Here is an 18,584-nt window from a genome sequence, read left to right on the forward strand (position 1 = left end):
CTCAGGGTTGTGTGTGAACATTTAAATATTTTCATATTATTCACCAACTTAACCAAACTGCAATGTAAGAAGATTTCAAGTGTGGAATTAGTTATTAAACTTTTTGCTTAAAAAAATTTTTTTAATGTTTATTTTTGGGGGAGAGAGAGAGAGAGAGAGAGAGAGCCCGCGCAAGTGGGGGAGGGGCAGAGAGAGAGAGAGAGTAAGACAGGATCCCAAGCAGGCTCCGCACTGTGGGGCAGAGAGAGAGAGAGCAAGACAGGAGCCCAAGCAGGCTCCGCACTGTCAGCCCAGAGCCCGACACTGGGCTCAAACTCGTGAACCATGAGATCATGACTTGAGCTGGTCAGATGCTTAACCACCTGAGCCACCCAGATGCCCCTTGCTCTAAAATTTTTGATGCATATTGCCAGACTTCTTTCCAGAAAAATTATTCAGACTTATACTCTACCAACAACTTATCATGTCCATTTCCTTTTACCCTTATCAAATAACTAATTGTCAATCTGCTTCATTTTTTTTCTAATCTGATGAGGAAACATATCTTTTTATTAGTATATATTTTTTCACTTTAAATGATGGTGATGTCTTTTGGTTATTCTCCTTTTGAGAATTATCAATTCGTATTCTGTTGGGTCATCATTCATCTCTTCCTTATTGGTTTATAAGTGATCTTTTTATATTAAAGATTTTAATTATTTGTTATATATAGTAGACATTTTCTTTTACTTTGTTGTTTGCTTTCTACCTTTGTTATGGTGTTTTATGCTCTCCAGAAGTTTTAATTTTTATGTAGTAAAAACTAGCAGTCATTCTCTATGCGTTCTAGTCTTGGTTTCATTCTTAGAAATGGCTTTTCTACACTTACACTTAAATGTATTTTCTCATATTTTCTTCTATCATTTTATAGCTTACTTTGACCCATCTGTAATTAACTTGATGAGAAGAATAAGCATTATTCCTCCCCCCACCAAGTGACTAGTCAATTGCATAATATCATTATTGTCAATAAATCCTCTTTCCTCACTATTTTGAAATGGCAGCTTCTCATACCTTAAATTCCAATGTGTTATTGAGTCTATTTATGGACTTATGTCCTATTTTACTGACTTGTCTATGTAAAATTGCTTGTGTATTTTGTTGATCCAGCATCAATAAAGAGAGAGTTGGCAAAAAATGCTGTCTTACAAACATTGGCTGACCTTCTCAAGTCAGGTTCACCTTACAGCCAGCTTCCTGGTGGGAAGCAGTGCTTAGGCTATAGATCCCAGACCTAACTCTCCACTTGGCTTCACGTTACAAAAGAAATTCTTAATCGCATTTTGAAAAAATGTGGACAGACTGTTAGCTCCATATGTTAAAATAGTGGCAACTGCAATAATTGGAAAACCAAAGGTTAAGTGTCAGAATTTAATGTTTATTTTCAAAATAATTAAACAAAATAATTCCTCTTATTTATTGTTGTTATAAAATAACAATAAAAAGACAATACTTTAGTAAATGTGAAAAATATGCAAGAAAATGCAAAAAACCCTACAATTATTCAAAATCTTGCTATCCAGGGATAATACTATTTACATTCTTAAATACATGATTCCAGACTTTTCTGTATGAAAATAAGTAAGATAGAACAAAACTGGGATAATGCTGTGTACGTTTTGTGACCTGATTTTTTTTAACTGTGTTGTAATTATCTTTCCATGTCAAGAAATATGGACCTGACTAATCACTTAAATCAATCAGCATATATTTTTTGTGTACCTACTGTGTGGCAGGCATAGAGTTAGGCCCTAGGGAAGCATCTGCTAACAAGAGAAATAATCCCTGCCCTCAGGGAATATGGAGATTGGCAGAGAAGAAAGGTGGTAAATTACTTATCGTGAATGGGATAATTAATATGCAGAGGTGCAGGGTGCTGTGGAAACTGGAAGATTTCCTGATCATCTTGGGAGGTTTGAGGAATTGATACTTAAATTGCAACCTGAGAGTGAATCAACATCACTTGGGAAGTTGTTAAAAAAGCAGATGATTTGAAGGCATATTGAAGTTTGAGAGTCAGCTGTGGACAGTTGGAACTCATCTAAGATTTGGAAAGAAGTCCAGCATTGGAGAACGGGAGGAGCAGTGATGCAGTGGAGGTTGAGTGAAGGCATGAATCAGATCATGTAGGATTTTACAGATTCTCTGTAGGTGTGTGAGGGCATGTATATGAGGCTTTGGGGAAGAGATTCTTATTCACAGTGTATTGGGAAGCCATTGATAGAGTTTTTTGAGGAAGAAGGACATGATCAGATTTGCTGTAAGATATCACAGTCCTCATTTTGACTTTTTAGTAGCATTTGGCACAGTTGCATTAACTCTTCCTTAAAACCCTTTAATTTCTTGACCTTTGGGACTATACTCTTTTCTGGTTCTCTTTCTGTCTCCTTGGCTATACCTTCTCAAGTCTCCTTTGCTGGTGTCTTCTTATCTTTTGATTTCAAAACATTGGGGTGCCCAAACTTATACTGGCACCTCTTTTCTCCCATACTTACCAAAGTGATCTTATCCAAGACCATGGCTTTAAATGTCATCTATATGCTGATGACTGTAATTTACTAAAATACATGCAGAAGGATGTTCATTGTCCTTATAATAACTAAAAACTGGAAATAACTTAGGTGCTTATCAATAGAATATTTTTTTATGGTGCATCCAGTGATGGGATGCATTGCAATCATGACTAAGAACGAGGTAGTGCTCCATGCACTGAAAGGAGATAGAAGTAAATTAAAAGATATGTGATTATATACACATTTTTGTGTATGTGTGGAAGAAAATTCAAGAAATTGTTAACTGTAGTCCTTTTGTTTTCATTATAGATTGTACACTAATTCCATAAAAAGTAAAACTACACTTTGTCCTATTTTTTGCTTTATTTATATGGTGTATGTTTGCCCTTTTATTTTTAATCTTTAGTAGTTGTGTTGCTTGTAGATTGCATAGACTAGAATACTTTTTAAGCCAATCAATTTTTTTCTTATAACAGGTTGGATCACCCCATATGCATTTATTGCCATTATCAGTTATACTGGGTATTATTTTTGTCATCTTTGTATATTCTCTCTTGTTTTAGTTCTTTGCTGTTTCCTATAATCTGTCATATTTGCCGACATATATCTATGTATTTATTGTTTGTATCATCTGATATCTGATGTTATGAGATAAAAATCTGAAAGCAGCCTGTTTTTATTTTATTTGCAAGTAATCTGTTTCTTCTCTACTCCTCCTGGATGCTTCTAGGACTTTAAGTTTTGCCTTAAATAATGTCACTAGAACATGTTTGGGAATGGATTGCTTTTTTTAAAAAAAAGATAGGGTTTAAAAGTTTTTAAAGATTTATTTATTTATTTTGAGAGAGAAAGAGTGCTTGCATGAGCCCAAGCAGGGAAGGGGCAGAAAGAAAAGAGAGAGAGAGAGAGAGAGAGAGAGAGAGAAAATCCCAGGCAGGCTCTGTGTTCCATGCTGAATTCCATGACTGTGAGATCATGAATTGGATGCTTAACTGACTGAACCACCCAGGTGTCCCTAGAATACTATGTTTAGATCTTAAGTAGGAGCACCAGAAGATGCAGGTTTATATTACTAATTTAGTCATTCAGAATCCTGAAAGGTGTTGGGGGTGGGGTAGATTCGGTTATGAGAATTTTGCCTTTACACATTTTCTCTGTGATTGTTAAGACTATTATACCAGAAGCAGACCTTTTCCAGTGTTTATTCTATATGATAAAGATTATTCTAGGGGCGCCTGGGTGGCTCAGTCAGTTAAGGATCCGACTTCGGCTCAGGTCATGATCTCATGGTTCATGAGTTCAAGCCCTGTGTTGGGCTCTGTGCTGACCGTTCAGAGCCTGGAGCCTGCTTTGGATTCTGTGTCTCCCTGGTTCTCTCTGCCCTTCCCCCCACTTGCACTGTCTCTCTCTCTTAAAAATAAATAAACATAAAAAAATTTAAAAATATTATTCTAGGCCAGGCCTTTTTTTTCTGTGCATGCACTTACATATACATTTTACAAAAATGACATTAAGGGTGTTGTTTTCGTAGTTTATATTCCTTTGAAGATTTTTACTTTGAAACTGAAATACAGGCACATGGGTAATTATTTTGACTTACTATCTCTACTACCTATAGTTGACAAATCAGCTATATAAAGTGCACTTGCATTTTAAAGATTTTATCTGAATCTTCTAAATATTTTGCTGATATTTGAATATGAAAATGGAAAATTATGTATTTTCTTCCCAAGTGAAGAAAATGTAGTTCAAAGTAGGTGTAAGTGACTAGTCCATGTGTATAGGGCTGGTAAAAGCTAAGATTCAGACCTAGATCTCTTTGATTCTAAATGTGGTTTCCATTGTATTCCACCGTTTTGTGAACTTGTGAAGACCCTCTCGTTTTTTTCTTTTCATGCTTCATTCTGAATACTTGTTCTCATCTTGTTTTCAGAACCAATTTTGATGTAAGCTAGGAAGAATCTGAGGAGCTCTAGTTGAGTAATTTGAGATATGCATGTTTTATTTACCGTTGTGTTTTGTTATTTGATCCATTGTGACCCAGTATTGGAAGCAGGGCTTCTGCTTCTATTGGGGTGGAAGTTCTTATAGTGCTTATTCCCTCTTAAGAACTGAAATCTTGTTTCTGAGCACTAGGCCAGGGCTGGGACCTTGCTAAATATGGTAGACTTCCCTGATATTAATTACTTATTTACTTGTAGCTTGCACTGAATACCGCCTGGTTTTGTTTTCCCCATTACTGGTTTCTCCCCACCAGAATGAGCCATCATCCCTTGCTAGAACTTTCTGATACTACTTCTAGTGCACCACCACCTGTGGTCTGTCAAACTACATTTGGAATATTGTGTTTTATCTTCTGCTGTATGTTACTTTCCACTGTGGGTATCTGGAACTGACTTTCCCCCACTCTTCCCCATCTCCTACATTGTCTTCCATTCCTCAGTGGTTAAATCTAATCCTGGCCCTACCCGCATACCTTACTTAGCTTGTTCCTTGGTACATACTCCAGGCAGTGACCCAAGATATTATGCCAAAGCACATAAGACTTAATCCCTGTCTGAGGTCTAGATGGGCATATGTCACAAAAGTACATGTTTTAGAGCCATAAGAGGATCTTATCCTTCTTTTAGCCTAACCTTCTCATATTTATGGATGAGGAAACTGAGGGTAAATTTTGCAGTCCAAATCACAGTTGTTAGAAGTAGAATCAATAGTAACCTCCGTTAGATTTCCATTGTATCCATTTTTAACAAATACCCCTTATACCTAAGGAAGACTTCAGCATATTTAAAAAATACAGATTGGAATGACAGAAGTCATTTTACTATGCACTATAAAAGTTTAATAAGCTATTAGATTAGTGTATTTTTTATTTTATATAGATATATAAAAACAGGAATTACTTGGACATTTAGCTGATTTCATAACTGTCAATATGTGAAAGCTGAAATTTTTTAAAGCAAAGCAATATCATTCCACCAGATGTCACTGTTTGCATGTAACAATGAAGTTACAATGATTAAAAATAAAATCCCCCACTTCCCTAATCATATTTTATAAAAAAATAAAATCTACATAGTTATACTCTTATTCTCCTTTAGATTTATCATTTTATTAAGATTATGGTTCCCTCAATTTTTAAAAAGTGTTCAAAGTGTTCATTACCTCTGCTACATATTTTGAAGACTATAGTAAAGAAAATTATTTGTAATCTTCAAGAAGATGAACTCTTAAAGTCTTTTCTAGATCTAGGAGTTTGCTTTTCAAATAACATTCTTTGTAAGTTACTATTTTCTAAATTGTAGATTGTGACCTAATATGGGGTTGTGAAATCAATTCAGTGGCTTGTGACAAGTACTTTAAAAATGTTGTGTGGAATATAATACTCTATTGCCTGTATTTTTGTGACACAACTTTTGCACATGAGCACTCTGAAAATATCCCTGTACACCTCTTCTTTGAGTTGTATAAAAGCAACTGTGAGCATCATCCTGTGAAGCCTTTAACAGGTTTTGTACCCCAACAAGCAAGATTTTAAGTTCACTAAGGAAGGGAAAGCAAAGATGTGACGGGGGAACTTCTCTGTTAGAGTCACATCCAAGAAGAGGGGAGAGTGCTGGAGGGAGAACCCTTCTTTATGCTTCATAGGATAGAGCTCATGTTCTCTTTTATGTGACTCGTAGAATATGTATGCAGAGATTTTTAAAAAGTGTTCACAGGTTAGAGCAAATGTTTTCTAAACTTCTTTGATAGCAACCTACAATAAGAAATATATGTTATATCTCTGGCCCATGGGGGACAAGTAAAGAAACTTAACTCACTCTGAGAGAGGTGGGCATGTTTCCTTCATTTAATATCCTCAATGATAATAGCAATAATAATTGAATATCAGCCACTTACTAATTACTTAATAATTGAACATGTACAATGTGACATTTCTCACATATATTATTTCTAAGCATTAGACCCTGAAAGACCTGATCACTGTTGCTATAGATAGATGGAGAAACTGAGACCTAGGAAGGAGAAGTGACCTACCCCACATGTGAATTAGAATCTCTAGAGGAGGTATCTGGGAAGCTATAGTTTTGACAAGCTCCCAGGATATTCTTAGAATCAGGCTGTTTTAGGAAAGATTGTAGTACATCACTGGTTTTCAGTGTATATCAGAATCATCTGCAGGGCTGGTTAAAACAGATGACTGAGTCCTACCCTGAGATTCTGATTCATTAGGTATAATGGGCAGCCAAGAATTTGCATTTTCTAGCAAGTTTGTATGTGATTTTAATGATGCTGCGTTAGGGAACACACTTTGAGAACCACTGCAATACATCATGCTGACCTGTGCTTCTCAGTTCCCTGGGATAGAGCCTGGGACAGGGAACTCACAGAGGCTGTGAGACTTTTCTTGCTGAGCCAAAATACAATATGTATTCAGTATGTACTACATTTGCATCACAGAAGATAGGAAATGAATAAGAATCAGTTTTCTCTTCAAACCAGTCTATGTCTACTGTGAAAAAAATACATAGAATAAAAAATAGCATATTCTACAATGAAAGATCCGATCAAATGCAGCAGAAAAACTAGGGAAGCAAAGATGAATTTTTACTGGGCAGAGGGGGATTTATAAACGTTTCATGAGGGAGCTGCAATCTGCAAGCCTTCTTTTCATTATTTTCATAGCCATACTGTATTGTAATCTGGTTTGCCTCTCTTCTCTATTGTCCCTAAGTAATCTCAGCACCTCAGGCACCTTCTACATAGTGAATGTAGGTTGGGCCAGGAGTTAGGGGAGGGCAGTAGGATTGGCAAGTAGATGGTATCCAGACTGTGGAGGACCCTAAATGCAAAGCCTGGGAGCTTGGGTTTATACAGTGTATATAGTCATTAAAGTATTTGGAAAGGGGGTGAGTGATGACATCTCTGGCAGGGTATATAGTATGAATTGGAGGAGGGAAGGTCTAGAGGTAAGGGACCAGCAAAGATGATATCGTAGGACTCAGATGAGAGAAAATGCAGTGGACAGGAGAGACACCATGGAAGAAGGAGCAGAACCAGTGATTACTGCTGGGAGTGATGGAGAGATTGGGTATGAAGAGATTTTCAATCCGAAATGGTGTTTTCCAAACAGGAGAATGAACTCTAGAAAGGATTAGCTCTTCTCTCTGGATATAAAGAAGGAAGAAGGGAAAGTCTGGAGAAAATTTTCAAAGTAATTGATTACTCTTTGTCCTGTAGGAACACTTGCTAATCTTGGGTAGCCTTTCACTAAGGTCCTCTATACATGTCTACCAACACTATGCACTCCAATGACTTCTTTCATTTTTCTTCCCACCAACCACAGTGTCAGCTTCATTAGTGCACATTTGGAATGTGAAAAGACAGTAAGTTGGGAATTACTCTTACTACCTTGGTTTTGGCTTAGAGCTAGATAAAAATACAGCAGTGCCTCAAGGTAGCTTCTTATGTCATGCCTGTCCTTCATGATCTCAGAAATACTTTACTGACTTCGATATATGTAGTCTCTAGGCTCACTATTGCAGCCAGTAGACTTCACCCTGTTCTTTGTTTTTCCTATACATACCATTCAGGATTCAGTTGATGAAAACAGAAATATTTTTAGCTATTTTAGGCAAAGAGGGAGTTAGTAATGAGAATTTGATACTTATAAAACCAATGGAAAGATTGGGAAAGTGGGCTATAGGCAGGGAGGGTTTCCAGAGATGACACACAGCATGCTTAAATGGCTGCCAAGGAAGCTGCTGCTTCTAGCATAGTCAGGAAGGTAGTAAATCTGGAAGCCAGTACTGGCAACATACCACCCTAGCTGTGATTCAGGGATCTGGTGGCTTCTATTGTTACAGCTTTAGACTCTGAAACCACAGTATGTCTGTTTGATATGCTTGCTGCTCACTGCCCCTCCCCCCCCCCCAAAAGAAAAGCAACCTACAAAAGGACTACTATTAACTGAAACACTGCTACAGTAGAACTTGATGTTGCCATGACTGTTTGCTAACAAAAACATCAGAACCTTCTGCTTTCCAAATTGTATGCTGAGTGCATCTCATTAGTGGATCCTAACTCACATCTAGGACACTGGCTGCAAGAGACTTTTACTTCTTCATCCTCAGTAGTTCAGGAAAGCACATTAGAAGGAGGATAATTGGGTGTTGAGTGGCCGTCTACTATATTCACCATATTGGCAGTTGAACTTTATCTTCTCTTTGAATTCAAATATTTGACTAGTTGGGATAGGAGGCTTTTCTCCATGACTCTACTTTGGCAAGCCCTATTTCCATGAGCCTAACTTTGGGTGGACCTGTTTTTTTTTAAGAGCTGGTATGATAGAATATGAAGGTTTCAGCATATTATTAAGTAACTAAAGTGAGTTGGGTGGTTTGTGAACTTATAGTCTTCACATTTGATGACTCATAAAGTGATTGCCTATTCACATAAGGGTATATCAAAAAGTGGAACACTGGCTTCCGTGTGAAATTGATATAGCTATAGTCTGTGCAGGCTCATTTTATACTCCTTTTATAATTCTTTTACAGTAATTATAAAAATTAGTACAAATTAATACCAAATTTAATACAAAATTAATGTATTTTAAAGCAGTTCGTAAATTAGTCATTAATGACACATCTTGCCTTCAAATTTTCATTTAGCTTATGTCTTTGGCTTAATTAAGACTTTTGTTTATAATTTTTATATTATAATTTTTTGTGTTATAATTTTTGTTTATATTTTTTGTATAATTTTATATAATTTATATATATATATAGTTTGTAGCCTAGAAAGGAAGATAAATGCCAAAGATTTTTTGTTCATCTTGGCAAGATGTGAGTCAAGAGGAGAAAACTTTAATGTGAGAAGGCAGTTCTTCTTGGGCTGACACTTTACTTCACTCTAAGAAATGAGACCATTTCCTGTGGGCTTTGAGTGGGGAGCAGGTTAGCCATCAGAAGGTAGAGACCTTTTTACCTCTTTTGTAATCAGACTTTTACAGGATGAATTTGTTATTCTAATATAGTAAAACCATCATGAAGGTTACTATTGAAATGTATGCAGAACCACAGAAAAATTATTTTGAATTATTTCCCATTTCAGACTGTCTAACTTCTGCACAATTTCTGCTTATTACAGATATCAAATGTCGGTGTGTTTATTTCAGCAGAGGTATGAAATGAGTCTCATCAGTGACTTAACAAACCAATGTATTGTTTTTTATCATACTGTAGAATATTGCAAGGAAATCCTGTTGTGGGTGATAATCAAGAATATGTTGCCATCCTTCCAACACCACCAGTGATACTACCTGATTTGGCACAAGGAACTAGACAGCGTGCTCAGAAACCACACCTACAACTCTTGGGAGAGGAAGTAAGAGCTTACCTTAATACTTTTCTCTACCTCACAGCTCTTGAACCTTTTGGTTTCAGGACCCTTTTTGTAATCTTAAGAATTTTTGAGGACCTCAATAATTATTTATGTAGGTTATATCTATTGATATTTACAGTTGTTGGGAATTGGGGCACCTGGGTGGCTCAGTCGGTTCAGTGTCCAACTTCAGCTCAGGCCATGATCCCACAGTTCATGAGTTCCAGCCCCACATTGGGCTGTCAGTGCAGAGCCCACTTCGGATCCTCTGTGTCCGCCCCCTCCCATGCCCCTCCCTTGCTCGCTCGCTCTCTCTCTCTCAAAAATAAATAAACTTAAAAAACAAAAAACAAACAAACAACAAATGTTGGGAATTAGAACTGAGAAAATGCTAAATGTTTATTTTTTATTTATTAAAAATAACACTAATAGGGCACTTGGGTGGCTCAGTTGGTTAACTGTCCGACTTCGGCTCAGGTCATGATCTCACAGTTCATGAGTTTGAGCCCCACGTCAGCTCTGTGCTGACAGCTCAGAGCCTGGAGCTTGCTTCTGATTCTGTGTATTTCTTTCTCTGCTCCTCCCCCACTTGCATTCTGTCTCTCAAAAATGAATAAACATTAAAAAAATAACACTAATAAAGTAATATGTTAACATAAAATGCATTTTTATGAAAAATAATTATATTTTTGAAAACAAAGTTTTAATGAGAAAACTAGGGTTGGCTTACATGTTTTGCAATCTTTAATGTGTAGCTTGCTGGAAGATGGCTGGATTCTCATGACTGCTTCTGCATTCAATTTTGTGGTAGGTTGTTTTGGTTGAAATATATGAGGAAAATTCTGGTCTCACACAGATAGGTAGTTGGAAAATATTACTTTAACATACTTTTAACATAATAATGGATATTTTCCTTTGTTAATATGCCAAAACTTAACAAGTGGTAGTTTCTTGGAAGTTGTTGCAAGATTTTTACTTCTGGGGAAGATGGAGAAAAAGTATTTTTACTCTTCCCTATTCTTCCTGCTAAGTACAATTAAAAATGCTGGATGTTACAAACATAAAAGAGTCTTGAAAAGTGGAAAACAGGGGCGCCCGGGGGGTTCAGTCGGTTAAGCATCTGACTTCTGTTTAGGTCATTATCTTATGGTTCATGAGATCGAGCCCCGTGTCAGTGCTGACAGCATGGAGCCTGGAGCCTACTTTGGATTCTGTGTCTCTGTCTCTCTTTACTCCTCCCTCACTTACAGTCTCTCTCTCTCTCTCTCTCTCTCTCTCTCAAAAATAAACATTAAAAAAAAGAAAAATGGAGAACAAAGCACATTAATTAGAAATGTTGGCATGCAAGAAATGACATGGCTGTGAGTTAGTTCCTTGGGTTTTCTTTTTTGCTTCATATATACTAGACTTGGAGTTGAAAAAGCTGTTAATATAGAAGCAAAGATAGGCAAAGGTAAAAAAAGCCTCAACAAAAACCTGCTCTCTTTAGCCAAAGAACCAGGAAAGGGGTAGCCCAGAAAGACAGAAAAGTTTTAGACAGTAACTGCTCTATTCCAGTTAAACACCAAAGGAAAAACAGTGGCCCTACCCCCCACCATCAAAAGCCTATTGGGAAATTGAAACTTAACTCCTGATAAGAGTTAATGAGGCACTCTTCCACCCCTGCCAGGGTCATATCAAAGAAGACTGCATGTGGAGCTGGGACTTTAATCTTAACAGAGTGTTAAAGAGATCCCCCTCCTTGTTGTCAGTTGAAACCACATGGGGATCTTGGACTTCTATCCCCAAGTATCAGTAATGACCACACCTCCCCTTCCCCACTTTGATGGTATCAGAGGAAGCCCAGTGGAGGGTCACCTAAAACAGAAAGGGTAAATAAATAAGATCAAGAGTCAATAACATTTTTCATAGAAATAGAATAAACAGTCCTGAAATATGTATGGAACCACAAAAGATACTGAATGGCCAAAGCAATCTTGAGAAAGAACAAAGCTGGAGACAGCATGCTTCCTGATTTCAAACTATATAAAGTTATAGTAATCAAAACAGTATGGTAAAGGGGTGCCTGCATGGCTCAGTTGGTTAAACGTTGGACTTCAGCTCAGGTCATGATCTCATGGTTTATGAATTTGAGCCCCATATAGGGCTCTGCACTGACAGTGTGGAGTCTGCTTGTGATTCTCTCTCTCTCCTTCTCCCTCTTTCTCTGTCTCTCCCCTACTCTCTCTCTTTCTCTCTGTCAAAATAATAAATAAAACAAAACAAAAACAAAAAACAATATGGTGTTTCCATAAAAACAGACACATAGATCAATGGAGCAGAATAGAGAGCCTAGAAATAAATCTACACATACATGGTCAATTAATTTATGACAAAGGAGCCAAGAATATACAGTGGGGAAAGGACAATCTCTTCAATAAATGATGTTGAGAAAATTGGACAGCCACATGCAAAAGAATGAAACTGGACCACTATCTTATACCATACACAAAACTTAACTAAAAATGGTTTAATGACTTGAGTGTAAAATCTGAAACCATAAAACTCCTCGAAGAAAATAGGTGGTAAGCTCTTTAACATTGGTCTTGGCAATGATTCTTGGATTTAGCATCAAAAGCAAAGGCACCAGAAGCAAAAGTGAGTAAGTAAGAGTATATCAAACTAAAAAGCTTCTCCAAAGCAAAGGAAACTATCAACAAAATGAAAAGGCAGCTTACAGACTGGGAGAATATATTTGCAAATAATATATATGATAAGGTGTTAATATCCAAAATATATAAAGAACTCATACAACTCAAAGGCAAAAAAACAATCCAATTAAAAAATGAGCAGAGGATCTGAATAGAGATTTTTCCAGAAAAGATACAGATGGCCTACAGTTACATGAAAAGATGCTCAAGATCGCTAATCACCAGGGAAATGCAAATCAAAACCACAATGAAATATCACCTCACACCTTTTAGAGTGGCTGTTATCAAAAGGACAAGAAATAACAAGTGTTGATGAAGATGTGGAGAATAGGGAATTCTTGTACTCTGTTAGTGGGAATGTAAGTAGGTATAGCCACTGTGGAAAACAGGTTCCTTAAAAAATTAAAAATAGGAATACCACATGATCCAACAATCCCACTTCTAGACATTTGTCCAAAGAAAATTAAAACACTAAGTTGAAAAGATACATGCAACCCCCATGTTTCTTGCAACACTATTTATAATAGCCAAAACATGGAAACAATGTAAGTGTCCACTGATGGATGAATGGATAAAGAAAATGTCACACACACACACACACACACACACACACACACACACACACACAATCACACACACAGGAGTATTCAACCATGAAAAAGAATGAAATCTTGCCATTTGTGACAACGTGGATGGACCTTGAAGGCATTTTGCTAAGTGAAATAAACCATATAGAGAAAGACAAATGATCTTGCTTCTATATAGAATCTAACCCCCTGCCAAACTCCTAAAAACCAAGCTCATAGATACAGAGAACAGATTGGTGGTTGCCAGAGGTGAGGGGTGGGGAGGTGGGTGAAATGGGTGAAGGCAATCAAAAGCTACAAATTACTAGTTTTAAAATAAATAAGTCATGGGGATGTAATGTACAGCATGAAGACTATAGTTAATTATACTGTATTGCATATTTGAAAGCTGCTGAGAGAGTAGATCTTAAAAGTTTCTTTTTATAAGAAAAGAAATTCTGTAACTATATATAGTGATGAATGTTAACCTGACTTATTGTGGTGATCATTTTGCAACATATACAAATATTGAATCATTATATTATACACCTGAAAATAATATAATGTTATATGTCAATTATATCTCAATTATAAAAATAAAGAGAAAGGAAATAGAAGTCTTAGGAAAGAAATTGAAAATAGAGGGGAGAAACAGAAAACATTTTAGAATTAAAAGCATAATAACTGAAATAAAAAGCATAGTAGATGGGCTCAAAAGTAGAGTGGCAGAGACAGGAATCAGTGAAGTTGAAGATAGAACAATAGAATTTATCCAGTCTGAACAACAAAGAGAAATAAACTGAAAAAAATAGACTTGTGGGAACAGGTCCCTTGACCTGTGGGAATATTACCAAAGATCTAACATTTGTGTTGTTGCAGTCCTGCAAGGAGAAGAAAAAGAAGAGATAGAGGTGACTGAAAATGTGTAAGAAGAAATGATGGCTGAAAAACTCTGAATTTGGAAAAATACAAACATATTTAGGAACCTGAGCAAACCCCAAGCAGGAAAAATCTAAAGAAATTTGTACTAAGTCACATAATACTCAAACTTATGAGAAGTAATGACATAGAAAAAAACCTTGAAAGAACCAAGAGAGAGACAGTATGTTACCTATAGGAGAAAAACAATTTGAATGGCAGTGGATTTCTCATCAGAAACTATTGAAGTCAGAAATCAGTCCTGTATCTGGAGAAAATATCCTTTGGGAATAAAAGGGAATCAAGACATTTTCAGACGAAAGGAAACAGAGAATTTGTTGCTGGCAGATTTGCCCTAAAAAAATGACTAGAGGAAGTTCTCTAAATAGGAAAAAATGATGAAAAGAAGAATCTTGGAGTATCTAGAAGGAACAAAAACATTTAAAGCAAAAATATGAGTAAATGCATTAGTTTCCTTCTCCTTTTGAGTATTCTAAATTATGTTTGTCAGTTGAAACAAAAATTATGTTATTAAATGTATATAGAGGAAATGTTTAAAATAATTATAAATGGGGAAGGGTAAGGAGACAAAAAGGGAGGCAAGGTTTCATATTACTCAAACTGGTAAAATGATGACATTTGTAGACTTTGATAAGTTATTTTTACATAATGTGATTCCTAGAACAAAACTAAAAAGCTATAGAAAGAGATACACTCAAAAACACCATAGATAAATAAAAGTGGAATTTAAAACTATATCCAGGCAATAGGAAGGCAGGAAAAAGGAAACAGAAAAACAAAAGATACCAGATAGAGCAAACAAAACAAAAAAATGAAATGGCAGACTATATCCATAAGTTATATGTAAATTGTCTAAATACACCGATTATGTGACAGAGATTGTAGAGTAGATTAAAAGAACATGACTCAGTATATAGTGTCTACAAGTAACTGACTTCAGTTATGATGATATGGGAAGGTTGAAAGCAAAAGGGTAAAAGTATAGCATGCAAACATAAATCAAAGAAAAGCAGGTTATTAATATTATTATTAATATCATTAATATCAGAAAAAGTAGACTTACAAGCGAAGGAAGTTATCAGAGACAGAGAGGGGCATTATACTGTGATAAAAGTGCCAACCTACCAGGAAGACATGGCAGTCTTAAGAAGTATGTGCACCAAAGAACAGACCTACCAAATATGTGCAGCAAAAACTGAATGAGAAATGGGATATTCCACATTTACAGTTGGAGAGTTCAACATCCCTCTGTAAGTAATTAATAAAACATTTGGAGAGAAAATCTGCAAGGATGTAGAAGAACTCAAAAACTCCATTAACCAATAGAATCTAGTTGAAATTATATATGATTACACCCAACAAAAACAGAATACACATTTTTTTCAAGTTCCCATAGGTCATATACCAAGACAGAGCAAATCCATAATGGAATCAACTTAGATATCAATAACAAAGATAACAGAAAAATGTCCAAATACTTAGAAGCTAAACAATAAAGTTATAAGTAACTGTGGCTTAACAAGAAAGTCTCAACAGATAGAAAACCATATAGAAAATCAATTGAACAGAATTACAATGAACATATAACATATCAGAATGTGTGGCACACAGTTAAAGCACTGCTGAAAGGGAAATTTATAGCACTAAATGCTTACCGTAGAAAAGACAAAGTATCGGGGCGCCTGTGTGGCTGAGTCGGTTAAGCGTCCGACTTCAGCTCAGGTCATGATCTCACAGTCTGCGGGTTTGAGCCCCACATCGGGCTCTGTGCTGACAGCTCAGAGCCTAGAGCCTGCTTCCGATTCTGTGTCTCCCTCTCTGCCCATCCCCTGCTCATGGTCTGTCTCTCTCTGTCACAAAAATAAATAAAAACATTTTAAAAAATTAAAAAAAAGAGAAAAGACAAAGTATCAATAAATAATTTTAAAACATTTTTGAGTTTTATTTGTTTATTTTGAGAGGGAGATGGAGAGAAAGCATACATGAGCAGGTGAGGAACAGAGAGAGAGAAGGGGAGAGAGAATCTCAAGCAGGCTCCACATGGTTAGCAGAGAACCTTATGTGAGGCTTGAACCCGGGAACCCCAAGATCATGACCAAGTCAAAACCAAGAGTCATCTGCTTAAGTGACTGAGCTACTCAGGTGCCCCTCAATAAATAATTTAAGCTTCTACCTCAGAAACCTAAAAAAAAGAGGAGCAAAATAAAAAGTAAGCAAAGGGAAGGAATAATAAAGGGCAGAAATCAGTAAAATTGAAAACAGAAAATATAGAGAAAATCAATGCAACAAAATCTAATTCTTTGAAAAGATCAATAAAATTGATCTGTAACAAGACTGACAAGAAAAAAAAGAAAGGACACAAGTTAACCGATATTAGAAATGAAATGCGAGATGTCCCTAAAGATCTTTCAGATGTCAAAAGAATAAGGGAACACTATGAGTGACTCTACACATATAAATTTGACAACTTAGATGAAATGGAGCAGTTCCTCAGAAAACAAAGCTGCCACAGCTCACTCATTATGAAGTAGATAATTTGAATAGCCTTATAACTATTAAGGAAATTGAATTATTAAAAATGTGTTTTTGTTTGAGTATAGTTGACATACAATGTTACATTACTTTCAGGTATAAAATATAGTGGTTCAGCTTCTCTAACCTTTATGCTATATGCATAGTACATATATATGCATAGCTGCAAGTGCATCTACCTTCTCTCACCATATAACACTATTCCAATATCATTGACTGTATTCCCTACACTGTATTTTTCATTCCCATGGCTTATTCACTCCATAATAAGAAGCTGTATCTCCTAATACACTTCACCCATTTTTGCCCGTTCTCCACCTTCCTTCCCTCTGGCAACAATCAGTTGGTTCTCTATATTTATAGGTCTGATTCTTCTTTTTGTTTATTCATTTCATTTTTTATATTCCACATGTGAGTGAAATCATATGGTATTTGTCTTTCTCGGTCTGACTTATTTCACTTAGAATAATACTCTCTAGGCTCATTCATGTCACAAATGGCACCATCTTATCCTTTTCTATGGCCGTGTAATATTCCAGTGTGTGTGTGTGTGTGTGTGTGTGTGTGTGTGTGTGTGTTTACATACTACATCTTCCTTATCCATTCATCTACTGATAGACACTTAGGTTGCTTCCTAAGTAAATAATGCTGCAACAACCATAGGGGTACCACACATCTTTTCAAATTTGTGTTTCATTTTCTTCAGATGAATACCCAGTAGCGGAATTATTGGATCATATGGAATTTCTATTTTTAATTTTTTGAGGAACCTCCATATAGTTTTCCAGTGGCTGCACCGGTTTACATTTCCACCAACAGTGCAAAAGGGTTCCTTTCTCTCCACATCCTCGTCAACACTTGTTATTTTTTAGTCTTTTTTATTTTAGCCATTCTGACAGGTGTAAGGTGATATCTTGTGATTTTGATTTTCATTTCCACTAATGAGTGGTGATGTTGAGCATCTTTTTATGTATCTGTTGGCCATCTGTATGCCTTCTTTGGAAAAATGCCTACTCAGGTCTTCTGCCCAGTTTTTTGAAGTATTTTTTAAAGTTTATTTATTTTGAGAGAGAGAGAGTGCACAAGTGCGCACAAGTGAGGGAGGGGCAGAGAGAGAAGGAGACAGAGAATCTTAAGTAGGTTCCATGCTGTCAGTGCAGACCCTTATGTGGGGCTTGAATTCATGAACAGTGAGATCATGACCTGAGCCGAGATAATGATTCAGTCGCTTAACGGACTGAGCCACCGAGGTGCCTCTTCTGCCCAATTTTTTTTAATTAAATTTTTGTGTGTGTGTGTGTTGAATTGTATAAGTTCTTCATATGTTTTGGTATTAGCCCCTTATCAAATATATAATTTGCAAATATTTTCTCCCATTCAGTAGGCTGCCTTTTCATTTTGTTGATGGTTTCCTTTGCTGAGCAAAAGCTTTTTATTTTGATGTAGTCCTAATAATTTATTTTTGCTCTAATTTCCCTTGTCTTAGGAGACATATCTAGGAAAATGTTACTGTAGGGCTTACATTTAGATCTTTTTCCATTTTGAGTTTATTTTTGTGTATGGTGTTAGAAAGTGGTCCAGTTTTCCCCAGCATCGTTTATTGAAGAGACTTTCCTCCATTGTACATTCCTGCTTCCTTTGCCATAGATTAATTGGCTATGTATGTGTGGGTTTATTTCTGGGCTCTCTATTCTGTTCTTTTGAGCCATGTGTTATACTGTTTTGAGTACTCCAGCTTTGTAGTATATTTTGAAATCAGGAATTGTGACAACTTCAGCTTTGTTCTTTTTTCTCAAGATTGCTTTGGCTATTCAGGCTCTTTACTGGTTTCATACAAATTTTAGTATTATTTGTTCAAGTTCTGTGAAAAATGCTGTTGGTATTTTGGTAGGGATTGCCCTGAATTATTGCTTTGGGGAATA

At 36.2% G+C, this 18,584-nt stretch overlaps 1 protein-coding gene across 1 annotated transcript in view; it reads left to right on the forward strand.

Annotated features, from left to right (window-relative positions):
• Positions 1 to 18,584, forward strand: part of TTC6 (tetratricopeptide repeat domain 6) — a 201,928-nt gene that overhangs the window by 85,980 nt on the left and 97,364 nt on the right. Inside the window, exon 7 of the mRNA XM_060619579.3 lies at positions 9,797 to 9,938. Coding sequence (XP_060475562.3) covers positions 9,797 to 9,938 — 142 coding nt within the window. The remainder of the gene's footprint in view (positions 1 to 9,796; positions 9,939 to 18,584) is intronic.

This window comes from Panthera onca, chromosome B3 (assembly GCF_046562875.1).
Source record: "Panthera onca isolate mPanOnc1 chromosome B3, mPanOnc1 haplotype 2, whole genome shotgun sequence".
NCBI lineage: Eukaryota > Metazoa > Chordata > Mammalia > Carnivora > Felidae > Panthera > Panthera onca.